Source organism: Dama dama, chromosome 12, assembly GCF_033118175.1.
Source record: "Dama dama isolate Ldn47 chromosome 12, ASM3311817v1, whole genome shotgun sequence".
Lineage (NCBI taxonomy): Eukaryota > Metazoa > Chordata > Mammalia > Artiodactyla > Cervidae > Dama > Dama dama.
This window is the reverse complement of record NC_083692.1, coordinates 51626761-51652618: the sequence shown is the minus strand read 5'-3', so window position 1 is coordinate 51652618 and position 25858 is coordinate 51626761. Positions and strand designations below refer to the sequence as shown.

Genomic DNA, 25858 nt, shown 5'->3' with positions numbered 1-25858 from the left:
TTAGGACTTTTTGGTACAGTTCTTCGGTGTATTCGTGCCACCACTTCTTCATCTCTTCTGTTTCTCTTAGGTTCTTGCCATTTTTGTCCTTTATTGTGCCCATCTTTGTATGAAATGTTCCCTTTGTATCTCTAATTTTCTGGAAGCGGTCTCTAGTCTTTCTAATTCTATTGTTTTCCTGTATTTCTTTGCCTTGTTCGCTTAAGAATAATACCAAACAAAGGGTTTTTCTGAGTTTTACTTCCCCAATGAGACAAACTATTTTTCCTCCCCTATTTTGCATCCATTTTATTATATACTGTAAATCATAATGATCAGTAAAGCCAACATAAAGAATATAAAAATGGCTTTTTGAGGCTCAAGGGCAGTGGCCCAGTGCAGCAAGAGAAAGCTCCTGCAGATGTGTAGCCGATTGCCAACCTAACAGAAACGCTTGACAGCTCCGCTGGCCGACCAGGAGAAAACAGAAAGCGGCGGGAGCGGTAGTTCCTCCTTCGCGCCCCGCCCGCCGCCGCTGAGGGTGTGGGCGCGGGGAGGGCCTCACGAGGACGCCCCGCCTCTGCCTGGGCTTCCTGCGGCCGCGGGGTCTGGAGAAGCTCCGGGTGTTGTCACTTCCTTCGGAGCGGCTCTCTGTATCCGGGTCGGCCGCTGCAGTTGCCGCTGTGGCTCAGGGGCTGGGCCCGGGTCTCGCTGCCGTCCGAGAGGAGCGGGCTGCGCTCGGCGCTACCTTCTGCGACCTGGCCGTCAGCCCCACGTCGCCGGCCTGGCGGGGCGAAGGAGACGAGGAGGCCAAGGCTTCCTCCGGGGTGAGTGCCCCTCGGGAAGGCTGGGGCCGGCGGGTCTGAGCTGAGAGCAGGCCTCGGGGGCAGACACCCGAAGGGCGCCACCCGAGAAAGGAAGCCCCGAGCTTTACCCGTTATCGCAGGCGCCCTAGGAACTGCCCGGAGGCGCTTCCCGGATCCCCGCCCCGCCTCGCCCCCGCCCTTGGCCAGGCTTCTCTTTGCTTTTTGCCACCCTTGCTAGCCCCACTTCGCCCAGCCCTTTTCCATTTGTGGTGGCTGTGCCCGGCCGAGAACCTGCCCTCTCTGCCGCCTGCACACTTCCCGGTCTGGGTGCAGTCGCTGGGCCCTGGTAGTCCCTTATTTCTCACCAATGTCGGTCCTGGTACAGAACAAAGAAACGTGGATGTCTAACGTGCTCCACACCCTTGGGGAATAGACAAGGAAGCGGCATTGGTCATGGACCTTGATACGTGAAAAGCTGAGTTCCTGCATGGACACTATCTTTTACTTAAATAGCTGGCACAAGTGGCGTGGGTTTCCCTGGTGCGCCTAATGCCACGGATGATCTGCTAGACCAACGCATATTAAATCAGAAATTTATTTGCGTCTATTACGTCGATTTGAAACTTCCCCTTGGTCTGCTGTGCTCTGGCAAGCTCTTTGAGAGCACGGCTTTAGTCATCCAGGTAGTCTTAGCGCCTTCCAGATAATTTAATGAAATGTGTCATTGATTTTTGTTGTTGCTTTTTTTTCCCCCTTCTTCACCTTTTTTAAAAATGAATTAGGCTACTTCTCCTAATGGTTAACTACTTAATTTTTAAAATTAAACGTATTCTTTATCTAAAATTGTATAGGAATTTCTACAATTTGTAAATGGATGTTTCCTCAGAATTTTAACTGAAGTTACTGTATCTAGTTATCCTATAGACCATTTTCTTGATGAACTTGCATACCTTCTCCTTAGTTCTTATCATTTTACATTTTCTCCACACACTATTTTTAATTTTCATAATCTCTGTTGCAGCCTAATATTGTTGGTTTTAGACAGGAAGTATGACAGGTCTTCTGCAAACATAGGACTTGAATTCAATCATCATAAGTTAGTGTTACTGTGGTCTTTAGGCATTACAGAACCTTTGAAGCTAAGTTTAGCCAAATCTAGCTTGACAGCCTTATTCTGTAGAAAGTTGCCAGTGAACTGGAGACAGTATGCTGTATTAGAAACATCCTAGGTATAACCTGGAAACCAGGATGTGGTTATTTGCCTCAAATATAAGCTAAAATGGGGATAATAACCCCAGTGTTTTATATGTTTATATATGTTTTATGTTTATATATGTTTTTGTGTTTTTATATGTTTTATATGTTGGAATGTATGAGATAGATACACAAACAGTAAATGGGAAAAGCACTCTTTGGAAAGTGGTTCTCTTCATTCACCTGGTGTAATGCTCACAGAAGGAGCAGCAATGGAAAAAGACGCCTAAGAAAGGAAGTATATGTATAGCCAGATCAGATAATTTAACCTTGGCTGACTGTGGATCCAAAGATGTCGTCTTAGTCTTACACTCTGCAAAGCAGAGTGCTAGTATAATGTGATGATAATAATATTCCAAAGTTATACTTTTATATTACATCTAATATTTGTGACTCTAGAAAGTATTAGATCTCATTTATTAGACTTTAATATTCTTAAAGGTCTCAGAGCTCTCTGGTATGTTCTGCATACTGATAATATAATAAATGTATCTTTTATGGTTGGCATAATTGTCCTGTGCTTTGTCTTCACAATTGTGAGAAACAGCACTGTTGTAATTTTTCTTGAATTTTGTATTAACATTTCTGATAGGGTATCACATGTAATTGAGGTATGTAATTGACAGATAACTTTTTTTTAGTTTTAGGTACACAACATCATGATTTCGATATTTGTATGCATTGCCAAATACAGATGATAAGTCTAGTTAACATTCATCACCATATTTAGTTATAAAAATCTTTTTCTTATCATGAGAACTTTAAAGATTCACTGTCTTAGCAACTTTCATATATCTAATACAGTGATACTAACTATAGTCACCATGCTGTACCTTTCCAGAACTAACTTATTTTATAGCTAAAAGTTTATACCTTTTGACCCCTTTCATCCATTTCACCCACTTTCTACCCTCCACCTCTGGCAACTGCCAATATGTTCTCTGTGTCTGTAAGCTTTGATTTTTGTTTTGTTTTTTTAAGATTCCACACACGTAAGTGAGATCATAACGTGTTTGTCTTTCTCTTTCTGACTTTCTTTACTTATGTTACATAATGCCCTCAAGGTCCACCCATGTTGTGGCAGATGGCAAATTTTTTTTAAATGATTGAATAATATTCCTTTGTGTGTGTGTGTGTGTGTGTGTGTTTATCCATTCATTCATCAGTGAATACTTAGGTTACTTGCATACCGTGGCTATTGTAAATAATGCTGCTATGAACATAGGGGTACACACATGTTTTCTAATTAGTGTTTTAATTGCCTTCCGATAAATACTCAAAAGTGAAATTGCTGGATTGTACCGGAATTCTGGTTTTAATTTTTTGAGGAACTTCCTTCCTGTTTTCCATAATGGCTGCGCCAGTTTACATTCCCACTAAGGATTTCCTTTTCTCCACACCCTCACTACTGCTTGCTATTTCTGGTCTTTTTGATAACAGCCATTCTAAGGTGTTAGTGTCTGTGTGTCATTTCGTTCTTAAAAACCTACATGACTCTGCTCTCAAGGAAGCAGTGAGAAGCAGGCATGTAGGATCTTTACAGAGGTGTATTGGTGATCTTCCTGAACATACAGGCTGGCCAAAAGTATTTTCCTATATGCTACCAGGGTTGCCAGCTTCATAGGAAAATGTGAACATGAATATTTGAAACAAAGTCCTTTCGTTTAAATGGGGATGTGAAAGGCTTGCCTAACCATTTCCTTTTGCCGAACAAAATTGATTTGAGTGTACATGTTGAGTACTAGCACTTATTCCACCATCTGTATTAAACTACATAATAGTGAAGTTGTCATGTAAAATTTTAAGTTATAATTTGGGTGTTTCTAAATATGATCGTAATATTTAATTTTTACTTATATTGTTAGGCTGCATGAGGAAATCCCCACTTTGATCTTGGTTGAATTTACCACCACAGCTCACTGAAGTCAGCTACCGTTTTGAATTTATCTGTATCACCACCACTGATAACTGGCATAAGTCACGATGTACCACCGCTACCGCAAGTTTGTTGAGAAATCAAGTTATTCCTGCTACATTTGGTTGTTTTGACAATTAGCATCTTACACTATTACTTCCCCATTCTGATTTATTTATATTGTGAGTCAGCGATATCCTGATTTCCTTCAGAGTTATGCTTATGTTGCTCCTTTCTTGCTTCCTGTTCTTACAACTGCTGATAATGTGATTCTAAGAACAGTCCTCAAGGACTTTTTAACTTTACCTAGTTTAAACTTTACCTAGTGTATCAATCAATATTTTTCCCTCTAAAATTTGTGATGAAATGGTTTAGAGTGAACCTATTTTTCTCTCCCTCTAGGTCCTGTTTAACAAGCTTAAATAATTATTCCCAAATTAAATATGCATGTCCACTTGCTGGGGTATATTAACATCATGTGATTCAATGATACTAAAGTAAAAATTGAATGAATCAGCTTAGTGAGCTGACAGGCTCTGGTTCTCTGTGTATAAAGTAGTATTTTCACGTGATAGACTTATTGAAGTGGTAAAATAGTGAAAAGACATGGTTTATTTTTTAGAATTGCACAAGGTGTATATTTTCTCTTACAAACATGGAATATTTTTACCAACAGAAATGGACAGTTACGTTAGTTGCCCCAAATATTTTCACTACTCTTTATTGAGGTGTATAACTTAACAGGAAGCCTATTTATGTAGTTTAATTAGAAAAATAAGCTTGAGGTTGAGCAAAACAAATGCTTATTATTCAGTGTTACACCATACAGTTAAATATTTATTTTTAAATTTAACTAATATTTACAAGCTTGTTAAGTGCCAGACACTGTGCTAGATGTTGTGAACATAGTCATAGCAACTTCCAGTCACTGCTTATATTTTTGAAATATTAAATATTTTTGAGTATGTGAAGTATTTGAAGAAATATGGAGAATGTCCTGTTATTTTTCCAACGCCCAGTACAAATGCAAAACTAAAGAATGAAACGTCTCTGGTTATTAAATCTAGGATAAAACATTAGTCCACTTTATAGTGAATATCAAAGGCTTAAATAAGTCAAGATTATTCTAAGTGTTTTCCATTCATCTCTCAAAATTGCTTAAGTTTTTCCCAGAGAATTAAAAATGCCTTACTCCTACATATAAATTAACTGACTCTTCCCAGCAAATATGTTGGTGAAGAAAAGACAGCATTTGCTTTTTTTCTGTTTGCAAGTGGCTCCTCAAAAATGTAAACCTTTTGAAGATTTTTGAAACTCTTAAGCCTAAGTAAGAATTCCAACTGGGAAAAAAGCCTCCCAGTCTTGGCAGAGATAAGAATTTAGTTTATTGTGTGAAATCTAACACTTTAGAAAACTTCTGTGTAATTTTGTTATTGTTGTTCTGGAACATAATGGTTTTTTTGGTACAGCTTTGTGTATGTTTTGAATGTTATAATGACACAGCAGATAGGCAGCCATTAAACATGACCAATGGTTACACATACATGGTTTTAAAAGTTAAATAATTTAGAACGATTTACTGTGAAAAGCCTCATTCTCCCCATCCCACCTTCTTTCTTCTTCCACTGGTGTCAATCACTTTTACCTCTGTTTTAAAACTTCTAGTGATAACTAGTAATACTTTCTATCTCTTGAGATGTATGTGTTCAGTTCAGTTCAGTCACTCACTTGTGTCCGACTCTTTGTGAGCCCATGGACTACAGCACACCAGGTTTCCCTGTCCATCACCAGCTCCCAGAGCTTGCTTAAATTCATGTCCATCAAGTCGGTGATGCCATCCAACCATCTTATCCTTTGTTATCCCCTTCTCCTCCTGCCTTCAGTCTTTCCCAGCATCAGGGTCTTTTCCGATGAGTCAGTTATTACATCAGGTGGCCAAAGTATTGAAGTTTCAGCTTCAGCATCAGTCCTTCCAATGAATAAGCAGGACTGATTTCCTTTACAATTGACTGGTTTGATCTCCTTGCAGTCCAAGGGACTTCTCAAGTCTTCTCCAACACCACAGTTCAAAAGCATAAATTCTTCAGCATTCAGCTTTCTTTATGGTCCATCTTTCACATCCATACATGACTACTGGAAAAACCACAGCTTTGACTAGATGGACCTTTGTTGGCAAAGTAATGTCTCTGCTTTTTAATATGCTATCCAAGTTGGTCATAGCTTTTCTTCCAAGGAGCAAGCAACTTTTAATTTCATGGCTGCAGTCACCATCTGCAGTGCTTTTGGAGCCCAAGAAAATAAAGTCTGTCACTGTTTCCATTGTTTCTCCATCTATTTGCCATGAAGTGATGGGACTGGATGCCATGATCTTAGTTTCTTGAATGTTGAGTTTTAAGCCATCTTTTTCACTCTCCTCTTTCACTTTCATCAAAAGGCTCTTGTTTCTTCTTTGCTTTCTGCCATAAGGGTGGTGTCATCTGCATATCTGAGGTTATTGATATTTCTCCCTGCAGTCTTGATTCTGGCTTGTGCTGCATCCAGCCAGGCATTTCATATGATGTACTCTGCATATACGTTAAATAAGCAAGGTGACAGTATACAATCTTAACTTACTCCTATCTCAATTTGGAACCAGTCTGTTTTTCCATGTCCAGTTCTAACTGTTGCTTCTTGACCTGCATACAGATTTCTCAGGAGTTACTTCATTTTTTAAAGTTAAGTTTAGTCATCTATTGACTTACTCTAATGTAAGAGAACCAGATATTCCGTTTATACCTCCTGCCCCCTCAAGTTACCACAGTTTTTGTTATACTGATAACCAGTTGATCTTAATGATCTCTTAAATATATTTAAACCTCTCTTTCATATTCCATCAACCTTGCCAAACTCTAGATCCGTCATTTTTAAACTGAGGATAATAACACCCATATCCTTCCTTAGAAAAACTGAAACTAAGTTAAAACATGTAGTTGCATGAATAGAAATATTCACTAAGATCAGTGTCTGAAAACTCTTGCTAAACTACATGAGAAAATCTTGGTATAGATATGAAACAAATAAAAATATGGCATAATTCATCTACTGAACAGGTACTGAATAGCCCTCTTTAAGTGGCTCAGAAATTATGGCATTGGAACTATGGTGAAGTAGATATAAGAGACAGCCCACCACTTGGGCTCTGCTGAATTAAGAGTATAAATGCTAGTTACTAGTGTTCAATTTCCAGAATTAACCTCTCTACAAAGAACAGAAAATTTGATTATGGGTCTAGAATAGAGAGTATATTTATTTACTTCTATTATTTGTGCCCCTCAGCCCCAAAATTGCTTTTCCATAATTCACAGTACCTAATAAATTGTAAATCATGTCCTGGACACACACATGCATGTATACATGTATAATAAATACTTCACTGCACAGCACCCTTATTACAAATGGTGATTATTAGAATATATATACTCTGACTCTTTTCTAATTCTTGGGGCCGGGAGAGGGGAATGGAAAGTAGTAGTTGGAACCCACTAAATTTATTTCTTGACCAGGGTGGAAGTGTGAACTCAAATATAAGATTATTGCATCTTTTCGACAGATAATGTGGAAAATAAGCCTATGAAATTTTTTCTTTCTCTCTCTCTTTTTTTAACAGGATTTTGGCACTCTAGATTATCAGGAGTTTGTAGTTGACATTGAGTCCAGACTGAGGATGGAAGGTGTAGAACTTAAGGAAGAATGGCAAGATGAAGATTTTCCAATGTGAGCAATGTTTTAAATGAAAACAGATTCAAAACGGAACTTCACTACTTCTTTACTGAGGTGTCACTTAATAAATGAATATTGATTGTACTTCTTCAAGAAACCCAGTGTTGCAAAATGTTCATTTTGTACTAGTAATAGAGTCTTCAGGGTTTCTAGAGGAAGATGGTCTTTAGAAGCCTGTAGGAATTATTGTATGCTTTTATTTTAAGACAAAACTTATTAAGTTAGACCAGGAAAGCTTTCTATAGTATCTGGTGAGCTACCTTGACACATTTGTGTTTGTATTTACAATTCTGTCGGCACCGGTTAGGGTAAGATAAAAAGAGCAAAGGCAGACCATATATTTAAGGGATACTTCCATGCCATTTTGGTCAGAAGACCATCTCAGTGCATAAGAAGATTACTTAGCAGTTGGAATAGGAACAGCTGGTGAGAGTACTGAGTCATTGCATAGCACAGAATGATAATCATAATATAGAAATGCTGAGCTCAGAAACATATAATCATCATTTTCATATTTCCATTGTGACAGTTTAGCTTCATCATACATTGTATTGTACATCCCATTAAATTCATATATTCATTTTGTAAAGTAATGATTTTTTTTTAATTTGTTTTGTAGTTGTATTTAAGAGCTGTTACATAGGGAATATATACCTACTTTTATGTGTTACTTATATAGATATGTAAATCAAATGAGACAGTTTGAAAATTTTCTTTAACAGTAGTTTGTGAATTACTCAAGCTTAAGAAACATTGCTTTATTTAGTTTTTCACATAAGTGTTTCTATAAGCTATTTTAATAGATCTTTGAATGTCAAAAGATTTATTCTTTAATTTCTGGGTTAAAAATTATGTCTGTGTGTTTTAGACCTTTACCAGAAGATGATAGTATTGAAGCAGATATATTAGCTGTAACTGGACCAGAAAGTCAGCCTGGTAAGAACTTGACACTTAGAAATAGACTTTTATCTGTGGTATTTCTTTTTAACACACTTTGTCAAGATATAAAATATACTCAGTTTTTGTTCCATCATAGGGTGCCAAAGGGTAAGTTGACTGTTTAGGAAAGCATTTTTGGAATGCTTTGGAATACTTTGCAAAAACATACCCTTGGGCTTTAGAAATTTTGATCATGAAGGAGAGAGGCAAGATGATTTTTAGTAGTAAATAGTGACTGTAAGTTCTGCTTCTGTTATTTAAAAAGGCATATCCTTGCTGGGATGTGTCAGCTTGCTGTGATACAGAAGCAGTAGTGATCAAAGTCCAAAGTTTGTAAGTGAGGGCTTTGGAATTGTTTAATGAATGTTATTTTCTCAAGAATAAAGTGATTTAAGTTCTCTTATTCGATTTATGCATCTAAGCATTTTTTCTAAATATATTTTTGATTTTTCTTTTTAACCCATTCCAGGCTCACTAGAAGTTAATGGCAATAAAGTGAGAAAGAAATTAATGGCTCCCGACATTAGCCTAACTCTGGATCCTAGTGATGGCTCTGTGTTGTCAGACGATTTGGATGAAAGTGGGGAGATTGACTTAGATGACTTAGATACGCCATCGGAGGACAGTAATGAATTTGAGTGGGAAGGTAGGTGTTTCATTGATTTTACCTGACCTTTATTAATGAATGTTTGTGCTCATGTATATGCACAGTGGCATTTTCACTTTATCATGAAACCAACTAAAATCAGTGACTAAGGGATTTTATTGAAATAAGATGTTATCAGTTCTAAAGTTCATGTATAGGTTGTAAAGATATAAAAATTGTCTAATGTTGAATATTATGGCTTTCCAAACTGTTTCTAGTAGATTACATGTGGCTTTATTTTTTTTTAATTGCCCAATGCTGTAAAGTTGTTTTTCCATTTTGCTCCCAAATATTGCTTGATAATTACAGCATGTTCTTTTATTCAGTCGACCAACTAAGAGGGAAAGCTCTGAAAAGCATATTTTAGGGAATTCTTAAAAATAGTTAAGAATTTGCAGAGAGAGTTCTATAGGGAAGGTTTTGAGGTGGTTTTTTGAGGTTTTTTTTTTAGTGGGTTCATCTGATAGTGCTGCACTTTGTAAATAACCAACTTGAACTAATGTAGTCTCCTTGACTCCACTCTTACATTTGTTATCATTAGCTATTTGGAATTGAAAGGGATTGGCACGTGTTTTGCTTTGGACGCTTCCTTTAGTTAGATAATTGCTGTCTCGTATCTTTGTAGTTGGGAATAATTTATATGTGCATATTTCATCTTTTAAGTGACTTTTGCTTCCAAGCAGTGTTTAGCACTAGGTATGTTATCTGCAGTAAAGAGTTAAGATTCTTAATGTACTTTATCTTTTGTTCTTTTTTCTTCCCCATTTTACTGGTTCAATAAGCAATCCAGTAGTAAACAATATTTTATAAAGATACTGAAATAGTTTTCTGCCTATGTGTTTTGTCTCTTCTTTCTTTAATGCTGCTGTAGTCATTTCCTGGAAGGATATTTTCCGTTAACAGCTTTGTCTTGGAAACAAACAACTAACATACAGTAGGTTCCCCCTCCCCATCTCTTGGTAAGGACTGTGATACGAAAATTTTGAAAATCATTACATCATGAAAAATCAGCTAAAATGCAACCTTAAAATGTAAATTATACCTAATCACTGGTGCTTGTGCTTTGGCTAATGTCAATTTAAAACGGACTTTTGCATGTAACTTTGGAATATTATCAAATAATTTTCTGCTTTATGAAACTGATCAAATGAGAAGTAACTGTTGACTTGTTAACCACTTTCTATCTGCTATTATAATGTTTGGGGAATAATTTGTGTGTTCAACAACAACAATAAACATTGGCCCCCAGAGAGTTGCTTTAGTTAATATAGTGGTAACTATCTGTCAAGGACAGTGTTGTCAACAGAATCTGCAAATTGTAGATGTATGTTGTACTGCGATTAGGTCTCTGTGAATTAAGCAATACAAAAAAAGTTAAAGAACTATGATTTCCAAAAATAAAATGGCCTTATATCAAGAGTAAGCCTTTTCCTCTATTATGGAAGAAATATTTAAAATTCCACAAACAGGGAACTCTACTCAATATTACGTAACAACCTAAATGGGAAGAGAATTTGAAAAAAAAATAGATACATGTATATGTATAACTGAATCACTTTGCTGTACATATGAAACTTTAACAACATTGTTACTCAATTATATCCCAATATAAAATAAAAAGTTAAAAAAAAAATTCCACAGAAGGTATAATACAAAATATTCTCTGAACAGTCTAATTAGATAGTAAAGTGGTTAACATGTAATTTGATTTTTATTGTGTAAGTAACAATCTGTGATTCAAAAATCTTTTATTTTGACAGATGATCTTCCAAAACCCAAGACTACTGAAATTATTAGGAAAGGCTCAATTACTGAATATACAGCAGCAGAGGAGAAAGACGATGGACGACGCTGGCGTATGTTCAGAATTGGAGAACAGGACCACAGGGTTGATATGAAAGCAATTGAACCCTATAAGAAAGTTATCAGCCATGGAGGTAAGAGTTACCAAAGATTTTTCAGATTTTTTAATACACTATCAGATATGTGGATGCTTAGAGAATCTTTCCTTTGAGATATTAACATAATTTTGAAAGTATAATAAACATTGTGTCCTTTTAGAAATGTAGCAGGTTTGAAGTAAAAGAATAAAACATTTAAAAATTGTTAATGTACACATACAATAAGTTCCAAAAGTATAAGAGTATACAGTGAAAACTATCTCCCTCCACCCTTATCCCTAAACACCCTTAAACTAGGACTTAACACTCTCCTCTTTTTATCCATTTGTAATTTATATAGAGTAAAATACTCTAATCCTTTTATTTCTTTTTGCAGTATTTGCAAATTCCTTTTTTTATTTTCCATATCCATTGAGATAAAACTGACATATAACATTGTATATAAGTTTAAGGTATAAAATATGTTGATTTGATGGCATTCTGTATTGGGAATGATTGCCACCATAGCATTTGCTAACACTTGCATCACATCACATAATTACCAGTTCTTATTTGTGGTGGGAACATTTAAGGTCTAGACTACCCTTTTAGCAGCTTTTAAGTACATAATAGATATTGTTAACTGTGTTAACCATTGTCACCATGTGGTACATTAGTCCCCAGAAATTACTCATCTTTTCACTGGAAGTTTGTACTTTGACTCTTATTTCCCCTTTTATCCTGTCTCTGGTAATCGCCATTCTCATTTCTGTTCCTAAGAGTTTAGATACTTCAGATACAAGTGATATAGAGTATTTATTTTTCTTGTTTCACTAGAAATGCTCTAATCTTAAGTGTATGATTCACTGAGTTTTGACAAATGCCTGTATAACCATATATACTCATATAATCTACACCCCCTAGACAGACAGAACATTTTCATTGCCCCAGAAAATTCTCTGGTACTCCCTCTCAATGAATACCCTTTCTGTAGTAACCATTATTCTAATGCCTACCCCATGGTTAGTTTTGCCTGTTACAAAATTTCATGTAACTAGAATCACAGTTTACACTCATCTACTTTCACTCAGCATAATGATTTTGACATTTATCCTTGTTGTTGCATGTATCTGCAGTTCATTCCTTGTTACTGCTGATTTGTTTATCCATCTCTATTTTGATGGACCATGTGAGATTTTTTCCAGTCTGAGCTATTCTGATTAAAACTGCCGTGAACATTGTTGTACAAGTCTTTTGTGCTTATAAATACAACCTGGCCCTCTAAAATATGATTCTTAATATAGCTTAAAACTGTGAACAAATCACTTAGCTTTACTACAATGTAGAGAATTCATTCCATATTTTTATGGAACACCTGCTTTGTGTATTTCTGGAATATGCAAATATAAGGCTTGGTTCCTTAAGAAATTTACAAGTCAAATAGGAAAAGCTATGAAGTACAGCTATAATTTCTATCATTCTGACTGTCCTGTATGTAGAAATTAACATAGTCACTGTAAATAAAGAGCACCAGAATGTTACTCTGTAGATTGTGTCATATAACCTGAATTCCTCCTAATGTAGGACAAGGTGCCACATAGGTCAAGCAGATTGGTTTTTTCACATAGTCTTACTTCTGTGGTCTTCATTCATTTGAAAACAAATCACTTGAATGTTTGCAGTTGCATTATTCTGCCTAATTTAGTCTTACTCAGTGAAGAAAACAGGATAATATGGATCAGGAATCCACAGATAGTATATTAATTCAGATCATTCATTGGAAGCAAGTTGTGAGACCTGCCTCATGGTTTAAACCTAATATCTTTGAGACATAGCACTTTATTTAAGACAACATGGTAATTTGGGCCATTTTGTCCTACTGAGTTACTGCAATGTGTTTTGTGACTAAGGGGTTAAGAAAGGTATTGAAGATTCTAATGAAGTGTTCAACCTTATCAGTGCATGTTTGCAAACAATAGGAATGAAAGTTAAAGCAGAAATACTCATTGTTGGTTACAGCTTAATATGTTATAATTAAAACATTTACATTATAGAGATTATAATTAAAACATATCTTAGTGCTGTTTTTCTTCACTTAGTCTTATGTCAGAGATATAATCTTTTCTTACTTGGTAAGACCCTAAAAGCTACAAAATGCTAGATATCATTGAATGTAAAACTGTTTTTTAAAAAGCAGCCACTGTAAAAGTTGCATAAGAATGTTTTATTGCAGATGTACATTCTTGGATTATATCATTCTGTCTACTTGATAAAGTAGGGCTAGCTTTCTGAGTATGCTAATTTAAGTGGATTTCTGGTTTATATGGCCACCATTTCCTCGTCAAATTTTATTGTTTTTGAGAAGAGAAGATTTAAAGGTCTTTGTAAGACTATACAAGGTCAGACCAATGACAGCAGAAAATATACTTTTTGATTCAGAAATGTGTGGAACATAAACCACTATAATTTATCAATTATAAATGATATCCCCTGAAAAGTCTTCAGAGTATAATAATGCTGGTTTCTTTTTCAGGGTATTATGGAGATGGATTAAATGCCATTGTTGTGTTTGCTGTCTGTTTTATGCCTGAAAGTGGTCAACCTAACTATAGATACCTGATGGACAATCTCTTTAAGTAAGTAGATCATCACAATATTTGGAAAGAATTGAGTAAATCAGATCTCTAGTTTAAGAAAGTGAACTTTATTTAGCTAGGTAAAAATTGTAAATATCCTGGTTCTGGTTCCTTAAGTCTGTTATTTGGCATTATGAAACTATTCCAACTCAACAGAAGAATTGTTGTTTTAAAACTGGAAGGGATATTACAGATTATTTGTTCCAACTTCTGTATTTTACATTTGAGAACACATTGAGTGCTTTATTGTGGGAAATTTCAAACATATACAAAGGTAGGGAGAAGTATATATTAAATCTTTCTCTAACTATCATCCACTTCCACAATTATCAGTTTATACATTATTCCCATAAATACTTCCCTCATATAATTTTGAAGCAAATCCCTGCAAGTATTTATCATCTATAAGCATTTCAATGTGTATTTCTAAAAGAAAGAAGTTTTTTTTCTTTAAATAGTAATAATATTAACTAATAGAGTTTTGAATTTTTGCTTTCAGTGAAGGAGAGGGAAGGGAATTGTGTTATTTGGATAAACGTGGTTTGGTTCTGCATAGTAGTGTCTAAGACTTTATTTTTATAGGTATGTTATTGGCACTTTGGAGCTGTTAGTAGCGGAAAACTACATGATAGTATATTTAAATGGTGCAACAACTCGAAGAAAAATGCCCAGTCTGGGATGGCTCAGGAAATGCTATCAACAAATTGATAGAAGGTATTGTAAATACAAGTTAAAAGCTAGTCTGAATAAATTTTATAATGTCCTTATTAGTTTAAAATTTATTTTCTGTTACCACTTATAGGCACCATGTATCTACTTCATAAATTACATTTACTAATTTCATAGCAAGTTTCTATTTTCAGACTTACAAAATTGCTCTTTATTTCTCTTTTGTACCACATCAGACATTTTCCTATAATTTATATTTTGGGAAAGGATGGGGAATTCAGTACATTTCCTGTTTTATTGCATTCTGGCTTTTGCTTCATTTATAGTGCTTAGTTGAAGAAGGAAATGGCAACCCACTCCAGTTTCTCACCTGGAAAATTCCAATGGATAGAGGAGACTGGTGGGCTACAGTCCATGGGGTCGCAAAGAATCGGCCACAACTGAGCACGTAGTGCTTACTATATTTGGTTATTTATGATGCTTATTTATCTGTAATCTTTCTTAGGAGTGAGCTCTAGAATTGTATTCCTCTAAGAGTTGTCCATGCTAATAGAAGGTATTTTGATCCTCTCTTTGGTTTGATTTGACCACAGCTAATTCAGAGTAGTTTAATCAACTGAGGCCTATGAATAGGTTTCTCTTCATACATGAACATGACATTGGCTGGTTCATGTAATTTTTTAATGTTTAATGATTATGATAAGTGTGAACTATAACAATAAAACAGCAGTTTTTATTTCATCATTTTAAGTTGTCTAGGATAATGCATTTAACTTTTTTTTTCATTTATTTTTACTAGTTGGAGGCTAATTACCTTACAATATTGTAGTGGTTTTTGCCATACATTGACATGAATCAGCCATGGATTTACATGTGTTCTCCATCCTGAACCCCCCTCCCACCTCCCTCCCCATCCCATCCCTCTGGGTCATCCCAGTGCATCCAACCTGGACTGGCGATCTGTTTCACACTTGATAATATACATGTTTCAGTGCTCTTCTCTCAGATCATCCCACCCTACTCCCATAGAGTCCAAAAGTCTGTTCTGTACATCTGTGTCTCTTTTTCTGTCTTGCATATAGGGTTATCATTACCATCTTTCTAAATTCCATATATATGCATTAGTATGCTGTATTGGTGTTTATCTTTCTGGCTTACTTCACTCTGTATGATGGGCTCCAGTTTCATCCATCTCATTAGAACTGATTCAAATGTATTCTTTTTAATATATTTAAAAAGATATATTTTTAATTTAATTACATTTAATTTAATTAAATTAATTTAATTTATGCTGTTATAATATTATAATATTATTCCATTGTGTATATGTACCATAGCTTTCTTATCCATTCATCTGCTGATGGGCATCTAGGTTGCTTCCATGTCCTGGATATTATAAACAGTGCTGCGATGAACATTGGGGTACACATGTCTCTTTCAGTTATGGTTTCCTCGGTGTGCATTTAACTTTTAATCAGAATTTTAGACTTGGTGTTGGTGATGGTGGTTTAGTCGCTAAGTCGTGTCAGATTCCTACGACCCCATGGTCTGTAGCCCACCAGGCTCCTCTGTCCATGAGATTCTCCAGGCAAGAATACTGGGGTGGGTTGCCATTTCCTTCTGCATTTAGACTCCATAAGAATACATTAGATCTGATTGATGTTGCCTGTTCCCTAGGTGATTTCCCCTCTCATCTTTCTGCCTGCCCAGTGCCTTTCATGTTGTTGAAGAAATCAGTAACAGTTTCCCCTCCATTCCTGAGAAATGAAAAGAGCTTACTTTTATATTCATCATTGACCTCTACCCCTGACTGACAGAGTCCTGAAGACAAGTTGTATACTAGGAGACATTATAGGCTACACTGTAAAAATAAATATGAATGAAGTAGAATTAATTTCATGGCAGTGGGAAGGACCATTTCAATTCAGGAGTGCTTTTTGTTTGTTTTGTTTGTTATCTTTTGTTGTCTTTAGTAATATATCTAAATGACAGCTTTTGTATAGACTTGTACAAACTTATTGATGACTTAGCTTTTCTTCTAGCATTAGAATTTGTAGAGCTTTTTCAATTTTCTTTCTTTTTTTTTTTAACTCCAGGTTACGGAAAAACCTAAAATCTCTAATCATTGTACATCCCTCTTGGTTTATAAGAACACTTCTGGCTGTTACAAGACCATTTATTAGGTAATTTTCTGAGAGCCATTAACTCAGAAAAAAACCTACAAACTCTTTGTATGAATGTTTTGTCAATTCTGTTGGTCAGAAATATTAAGGTATTTATCTTTATTTTTTTCCATAGCTCAAAATTCAGCCAAAAAATTAGATACGTCTTTAATTTGGCAGAACTAGCAGAGCTTGTCCCCATGGAATATGTTGGAATACCAGAATGCATAAAACAGTATGTTGTGTTTTATTTATTTCATTGTATTTAGATCTTTATATTTTGATATACTAATGGTAAATATTTTGGTACCTATTCTTTCTCCCTTCATATATTATAAATATTTTGTAACTGCTCTTTTTTTTATAACAAAGAAAAGGGGGAAGAAGACGTTTTTGAACACCTTCCTTTTAAGTCACCATTTTCTTTGGGCTATCAGTTGAAGTAGGAGAAATTGTTTCTGGTTTGGTTCATTTATATTTTTAAAGACTAGTGACAGTCTAAGAGATGATTCTTGATTGGTCAGTACTAAAGCACATTCTCCACACCCGAACATGCTGCTCTTCAAATTTAAGTAAGCTCATTATGGCATCGAATAATCATATTACTAGGGAAATAAAATATATTTATATCAGCCTAACCTTGATACTTTTCAGTGGCTGTAATTTGTTCTATTTACCAAATTTACTTATCTAACTTCTAGAAGGACTTAGCAGAAGGCTGTTAACATAAATACTTGAGTATCACAGTGCTATAATATAGAAAAATATTTCTTTGTTCTAATAATCTGAGGTTTTAGTTTGTTGAATATATCAACGCCACATTTCTTACGTCAGTTCTGACTTTCTATATAGTGTATTAAATATTTTTGAGTTTGCCTACAAACTTGAGTTTGTTGTTAGAGCTTTTTTTTTTAGTTTTTGTTCATCTTCATAACATGTATATTTACTAAAATAACTCTTCCCTACCAAGGTATGAAGAAGAAAAGTTAAAAAAGAAAAAGAAAAGGTATATGCACACCTTGACTGGGTTGCATCTAGACTAGTCCATTTGCATTGCACAGACTAACTCTTCCTTATTGGTTGGTTAGCTTGTAGACAAAGATAACAGCATTTGTAAATATAAATATACTCCAGGATCCAAATATGGAGTCAATGCAAAGTTCCTGCTGCTGAGTGTGGCTTAGATTCTCTCTACGTAGAAAATAAAGACCAGTTACAAAATAAAGGCCACTTAATAATGCCAGTTAGAAAATAAAGACCACATCTCCTTCCTCCTTTTGGTATAAATAACAGATGGTAAATTCCTAAGAATGCTCTTTGATAAACCAATTACTTATAACACCATACCAGTTTGTGCTTTTGAAATATTTATGTACTTTTTTAATATATCCGATTTCCCCCCTGGGGTTGATAATTATATTTACAGTGCAGATATTCTTTGGCTAACCAACATTGATTTCCTTGTATGCTTAAACAATGGCCTGCTAACTAGTCAAATTCTCCATGTGATAAAATACCTAAAAGTTCAATGTACCATTTGATAGTTAAACACTCTGCTTTCCATCTTTAATTTAATTTTGAATACTTCTGCTTTGAGCATAACAAACTGTCATCTGTTAATATGTTAGCATAGAAGATGAAAGGCGAGGGTATAAATTAGTACTATTTTATATAGTAATTTAGAAAAGTACAGGATTTAGATCTGACTTTTTAAAATTTTGGCAATTAAATCAGCAAAACAGATTAATACAATCTTTCATAAGAGTTAAGGTGATAGATTTATTTATTATTTGGACCACTGTGAGGAATTAAAGCTGGAATATTCTTAACTTCATATTTAACTTCAAACACATTTTGGCTCTGTTGATGAGCAAGAATTCAGTTGACCATGTGATCGAATCATAGCTTTACATTTCTGTATGACACTTTACAGCTAAACACTTTAAGATAGAGATAAGAACAATGATTTTAGATCTTGCTCATTTCTCACTCCTCTCAAGGCATTGGTGTGCACTTGCCAGACAACTGATTGAAATGTAGTCTGTAATTATAGAATATTTTGAAGCCAGCTGCTTTGTAGATTTCAAAATGAATTGCCTTTGTGGATGAAATCTGCTGTGTTGTTATCTTTTTACAAAATTCTTAGTTAAATAACTTGGGCACCAGAAAAAAAGTGGAATTGTACTTTTTATTTAAATGTATTGTTTGAAACTTACAAATATTATTTTTATCTTGAATTTTTTTTTTAAACTTTTGTTTTATCTAACCTTAAATAGAATCATTACATATATCTTTCAGGCACTTCTTAGTTTTTGTACAAATTTTCTTTAGTCTTCAAAAATAATCCTTGTCAGCTTGAAAATGGCAACATTCAAGTTTAAAAATAGAAGGGCATGTTTTTAATATCAAATTAACAGAAGCTACCTGTGGGGAACTTACTCAAGGTAAAATCTCTATAATGAGTACTGGTGATAGGAAGATTCAAAGCTGAGTGTGCTTAAATGTAGCAGTTTTAAATGTTGGTTTCAAACAACTCAGTGTAAGTGTAGCCAGATAGATGTTGACTATTAAAATGTTTGAAAAGAGTTTTAAAATAAAGCAATTATGAAATTAGTTCATACTGATATTTCATATGTTGAAAAGATTGATGTATATATTGCATGCCTTATCAAGAATATGTACCTTTCAAACTTTTGATACCAGTATAACTAATATTTTTAAATGTTGTTAATCTGGCTTTACCACAGGCCAAGGCTTTGATCATAGTAATGGAAACAAGTGTGAAAAGTATCTTCATATATCATACCTAGATGTTTTAAACTCCACTCCATCAGTGGTTCAAAGTACTACAAATAAAAATATACAAATATAATAGTTATAAATTGTTGTACATTATCTGTGAAGGATTGTCTGTAAGTTTCTTGTGGGTAATTACATAATTCTCCTAATTTTTAATCTACATCTAGATATTTCTGATTATTAAATCATGTGACTTCTTACTATCAAGATAAATGAAATGCATTCAAATTCTTAGTGTACCAGTAAAATTCTGGAGAATAATTACAGCATCCATAAAGATGTACTTTCATCACTGAACTTTTTGATCAGTTGGTGACAGTTGTGGCATTTAAATATATCAGTTAACAAAATAGTTTTTGACAAGTTATTTTTCCTGCCACTCAGATCACTTAGCTCCCTGCCCCAGCCATGTTACAGTTCAGCATCTTAATATGCCTGTTGTAATTTGAACTTCTAATAAAATTTATGTGTGTTTGTATATGAAGTATCTTATACTCCTTAGGAAAAAAACAGCAGCAGCAGTCACATTCTTGCCAGTGTCCTCTTGCCTTTAAAAGTTATCTTTTCCTGGTTGGGAGAATGTTTGGTAACCTTTTTACTATGTCTGCTTCTTTGCAAAGCTTTGTTTTTAACAGAATAATAATCTATGGTAAAATTAGTCATTATTTTTAAAAAGAAAATTGATCATTTACTGCTAACTTATTATCTGTATTATTTTTCATTAAACAGAGTTGATCAAGAGCTTAATGGAAAACAAGATGAACCGAAAAATGAACAGTAAGTTTGGCATCTAGTCCAAACACAACTGAAGAATGTGCTGATGAAGCAGTGCTTTTTTGCATTTATAATGCATTTATTGGTCCTGATTTTTATGTAACCTGTTACAAAATTGACTTGACTTTTTCTTAATGGACTTTTGTATAAGGGACTGTTCACTGCTGTATTGGTTTGCAGATCTCTTGAATTTAGTACTTTACTAGCTAATTATATTGTAATCATTTTATATTTTATATTACTAAATAGCAGAGAACCACACTTTATATAAAGCAGTTTTTGCATTTGTTTGTTAAATGATGCATTTTCTTCAGTAAAATATTTATATGCCTAAATGGAAAAAGGAAAGAGATAATATATATTTTTATGTTTTTGAGCAATATTTTTTAATGTATACCTTTCTTGTGGACAAATATGCAGGTAAATAAGACCATGATTTTTTAAAGTGCATGTTAGAAGTTTTGTTTTTGTAAATGGTTAAATATACTTCCTGGGTCACTTAGAAAATATGCTCATAAGGTGAGGGACAGTTAAACTGGTTCTCATGAATACTCAAAGGTCGTGTATATAATCTAAGTAGATTAGTACTATTCTGAACATTTTTCTCATTTAACATTTATTGTTTCTTAATTCAGACACAAATAGAAGTATATTGCACACTTTTTCTTTTAAAGACAAATCAAAAAGCCATTTCTAGAATTAGAGACTTTAAAGAGGTTAAGAACTGGGGTTTGTGTATATATGTGTATATTTTGGACATTTTATCTTCTGGCCAAAAGTCAAAACTTCATTAAAATGTTAGGTTTGTTCACTAATGTGAAATAAGCTGTGTGTCCAGGACATCACTCTTATGAATTTGTGTGAGTGCAGTGTAACATTTAGGGAATGTGATGAGTTACTCACTGTCACTTCTTCTCTTTAGAAAACAGGGCTGCTTTTTTTAACTGCTTTCAATGTGGGCACTTTACCAAAATACTTTCCTATCGGGTGTTTGACCTAGTTAGATGTGGTGTATTTTCACATTTTCTGTTAAATTGTGTTGACAGTACTGTAAACTAAGTTATTTTGTAAGTCTTAGAGCATCGTCATACTGTGGTGTTGTGGATGACGCATTTGGTGTAAGCATATAAACTCCTTGTTTAATTTGGTAAGTACCTTGACTCTACATTGAAATTGTACTTATGCCCCCAGGTAGAACTTAATTACCCACAAAATCATCCAAAAGCAACAAATTGGTCTAATATACTTGTGGGACTCATATATTTGTTGAACTCAGTACTTTCCTAATTTAAGGGTCATACCATGCTCCAGCCCTTCACATAAGGTAATTTATGTGAAAAGAGTAATGAAATTGAGATGAAAGCTCAATGAAAAGTAATGAAAATTACTTTTGAGAAGTAATGAAATTGAGAGCTAAACCTTCAAGATTTATTCTATCCTAGATTGGCTTTTATCATTACTGTTTTCAGTATAAACTTTTCTATTACAGAAGAGAATTTCCTTTACTCTTTGTCCTCCCCACTCATAAACTTGACACACTAACGCAAGTCCTATTTTGGGAGAGGCTAGAGGATTCCCAGGATGAGACTCTTTCCTCAGCAGCCTTCTGACTTGACTTGGATCCAGCAACTGTAGGCAGATCCTGAACTACTGTCATTACAGTGACTAAAACCAAAACCACATTGCTTGCTCAGATCTTCGAAATACTTTGTGTTGCCAATGCAAACTAACAATTTAGGCATTCCTTCTGAATTTATTATATGAGAATTATGAATAAAGGATCATACTGAATTTATTTTTGATTAGAGTGTATATTTGTAGAGTGCTTTAAGTGATTATTTTTTCATCTGAAAAGTAGTCTCAAACTGGGCTGAGCTTTTTAATATGTGACTTTCCTTCCCACTTAGTACCCAGTTCTTCAGTTTCAACACGTTACTGTTTATTGACTTTTGCTTTCACAAGCATTGTTCCTGACTATAGATACAACTTGTTGCAAAAGTGGTGCATATTCCTACTTTTTTCTTTTTTTTGAAGTAGAGGTAGCCTATATTTTATTAGAACATTAAAATTCAGAGGGAATGTGATACAAGCAAAGGGGTGTGCTATCAATCATTAGATTTAAAAGAATGCCTGTTCTAACCTATACCTTAATAGAATCTGGTCCAGGGACGTGCCCCATAATGTTTCATAATATGAGACTGAAGATCATAACAAGTAGGCTAGAGGAAAAGTATTTATTAAATTTGTTATTTATAAATAGTAATGTGACTATGTGACATTAGTAGTTATGTGACATTTTCCCTGTATCATTCAATTTTAATTTTCCATTACTGATTAAGGTAAATAGATATAATTGTGTTGTTTTATCTTTCTGCTGGGATCATGGATTTAACTTGTTTAATTTGATGCTTCTGTCACTATTTTTTGTTGTGTTTGAGTTCAGAGTGTCTTTTTTTTTGTCAAAAGTTTCTCATAAAGTAATTTGTGTTTCTTCTTGGACATACTCCTTATTAGCACCAAGGGTAGTCAATATATTGATCCCACAATTTAAGCTTACTAGTCTTTTTAACTGGGGGTGGGGGAATATGTAAAGAAATATGATTCTAAGTAGGGCCTAGGGATAAAGTTAGTTGTTATCTAAGATTCCACTGACTGTGTCCTTGTTAAGGGAAGTACTATATATGGCAGCTCTTGGTACCATTTTTTGTATCAAGCAGGAATTTACAGAATATTGCAGGCTGCATACAGAATACATGAATAAGGAGTCTATGGAGTGAAGGGTGTGAAGGCTGGTAATACCTCCAATGAGAAAGCATATTTCCTTCTGCTTTCTTTGTCTTTTCATACAGAAGCAAGTTTAAATAGGGAATGTTGGCAATTACAATGCTCAGATTAAAATGTAGGGTTATGGGAGAGGTTACTTTTGACATTTCATGGCTGGTAAACATTTAATGTATTGTTCCAAAATGGACATCATTATTAGGTAACTATACTGAATATTGAAATTTGTTGATTGATAGCTTTATATAGGTATCTAGACTGTCTTTCAGCTGCAATTACAGAACTTAAAAAGGTAAGGAATCCACTTTTTTAATAGAGCCTTCTTATAAATGACTGTTGGCTGTTGTCATGTGAGTGCTCAGGGAATTTGAAAGTGTTTGAATTAATACAGAAGCGGCTTTTTAGATCTTCAGTTGACAGATAAATTAGCATTAGGATTATCAAGTAGAACAGTCCAGTTTCCTAATGAGATTGGAAAGGTTGTATATAAGGTGACCGTAGTTTCATCCTTTGCCCCATGTTATATGTGGAGAATTGCTAACATTGCTCAATCAGGAGGAGGAGGAGATAGACTGAAAATAGATAGATAATGGCTACCCCATTCTGTTTTTTCATGCCTTATGTTTTTTCTTATCCCATATAGATATTTGAGAAATGGATCACAGATCTCAGAAGGGTGGGATATCTAGAAGAACTAATGCACTTAAAAGTTAGACCAAGTACTGTGTTGGGAATAGGGATTGTGGAATTTGAGTTGCTGGCAGAAAGTTAAGGACTTAGACTTGCATGCTTGCATGAGAAGGTCAGCTGGGTAAGAGAAGTGGGAGATTATTGGTGTTGTGATAGTAAAGAAGAATTACGTGGGGAACCTTTCACCCTTCTCTTCTTACCCCAAGATTCTGAATAAATTAGAATCAGAATGGTGATGAGTCCTAGTAATGTAACTTTCCTTTGAAGTTGTAAATGGTAATTGAAACTAATGTGTTGACCGGCAAGGAGTGACACTAAAATTTGAAGAGAACTGTTACTTTGCTGCATGATCTACCTAATTTCTTATGTTTTGAGAACTACTTTAAAAATGCTATGGAAAGTCTACATAAAGCACTTAATACATCATACCACAGAAGAAAATCAAAGGTTTAGTGCTTTCATGTTACTAAAGAATTATTATCTCTTTCAGATAGTTAGTTCTGCTTTATAAGACATTCTGCAAGAGGTTAAAACATTTGCATTTTGAAATTTTGATACATTTTCACATTCATTTTAGCTAAGGAGGAACTTGGAAAGTAACGTTAATTAGCTACTCCACTGCACTTTTTGTATTTGAATTTTCTAAAGTTATGCCCCTTAAACAGTTTTATTTACATAAACTAGCTAGTAAATATTTGTGATGTTCAGGGCACTGACTTGCACAGACCTTGGGGCTCATGGAACACAATTCAGAATTCATTAGACACTAATGCACTTTGATATGTGTATTTCAAGAATTCAAACATTTTTCTTACTACACGTTCACAGGCTGTCATTTAGACACAGTTAACCTACTGTGATCATTTTACCACTATTCACATAATGTGTAGCCTAGTGCTCTCCTTTTACAGTGAGAGAGATTCACTTCTAAAATCTGTGTGTGCAAGATGTTGATGTGGTTGGTCCCTGTAAGAAATACTAGGGTTGGTCTTGATTTATTGATACAAAGATGTAATATTTTCTTTGACTTGTTAGGAATACAATAACTTGTGTCCTGATTTGTTGCACATCATATTTTTGCAACGTTAATGAATTTAAATAAATTAATTGTAAAGTTTGTTTTTGACTCATTTTATCACATTTTTCTGTCTCCCAGTTCACTACATAATTTTTACAAAGTTTATCTTGCAAGCTTTTCAAATAGTTTTAGACCTTCACTCTTGTTTCTGTAGTTTGGGTGCTGCTTCCAATTGAGGGGTGAAGAATTCATCCTGCTTTAGTTTTAAACATTATCTTAACTATAATCACACTTTGTATTTGATGGTTTGGAATTGGTTCAGTCATGAGGAATCCACCAGTGAAATCGGTTCACTAAGTGGCTGAAAACATAGCATAAATAATAACCTGTTTACTCTGTGGACCTGCTCAGAGGTTCCAGATGGTAGCCCTTGTTTTGCATTTACTCCTGTCATCACTGTTCAGCTGCTTAACGGCAAACAGCTGTGCACGTTCCCGCTTCCTTTGTTCCACGGTTAGGATACCACTTGAGATTACACAATGCGAATATATATTTAAGTATTTGTCTTGTATTAGGCACAGGTTTTAAATACAGATTCTCCCAAATCAAAGTACTAACTATATGGTTCACAAACCAAGCGCTTGCTGGGTTTAGTTAATTGCCGCACTGTTTTGAATTAAGAAATTCTTGCTATAAACTTATTTAAGAGTTTGTCTTCAGTTTATAGGGTCTTCAACAGTATTACGCTAAACACACTGCGGGCATTAAATGTGACTGCCTTAGATTTTCTAATAGTGAAGAACAGCCTGTAAAGTTATAATTCTCTTACTCATTATGTAGTGAACCTGGTGAGTTACTCGGGATGTAAGTGGGTTGAGCGGTGTAAGCTTGAAAACTGCCGCTCCACGCTCCTCTCTCCACACCCCCGCCTTCTCAGGCGTGAGTGGATGGCGGGCGCGGGAAGGGGCGGGGCTTCTCGGCCCACCCTTGTGTTGTCACTTCCAGGTTCTGCGAGCGCTTCCGGGTCGTCGGCCCACCTCTTGCGATCTCGGCTGCGGCGGGAGAGGTGGTCGGGGAAGTAGGTACCTTTGAGTGAACTGCCGGCTGCGCCACGTCTGTCCGCTCCGAGGCGGGAAGCGCCTATTCCCCAG

The 25858-nt window shown here is 35.0% G+C and overlaps 2 protein-coding genes across 7 annotated transcripts in view; both read left to right on the top strand.

Annotated features, from left to right (window-relative positions):
* The first annotated feature begins 628 nt into the window (after positions 1–628).
* On the top strand, positions 629–25848 carry BNIP2 (BCL2 interacting protein 2). 6 transcript variants are annotated; one of them, XM_061157276.1, is made up of 13 exons: positions 629–806; positions 7601–7707; positions 8582–8649; positions 9122–9298; positions 11059–11235; positions 13712–13814; positions 14397–14528; positions 16580–16666; positions 16782–16880; positions 17616–17651; positions 20174–20221; positions 21291–21365; positions 25713–25848. In XM_061157276.1, exons 2-12 carry the CDS (start codon positions 7658–7660, stop codon positions 21346–21348), a joined length of 1035 nt encoding a protein of 344 aa, XP_061013259.1. In that variant the 5' UTR covers positions 629–806; positions 7601–7657; the 3' UTR covers positions 21349–21365; positions 25713–25848. The 6 variants fall into 6 exon arrangements, with proteins under 6 accessions (XP_061013259.1, XP_061013258.1, XP_061013261.1 ...); XM_061157275.1 differs by lacking the exon at positions 25713–25848 and having other exon boundaries at positions 21291–24807; XM_061157274.1 differs by lacking the exon at positions 21291–21365 and having other exon boundaries at positions 634–806; positions 25713–25842.
* Positions 25839–25858, top strand: part of GTF2A2 (general transcription factor IIA subunit 2) — a 29451-nt gene continuing 29431 nt past the window's right edge. Inside the window, exon 1 of the mRNA XM_061157280.1 lies at positions 25839–25858. The gene's annotated coding sequence lies outside the window, so the exon portion shown is untranslated.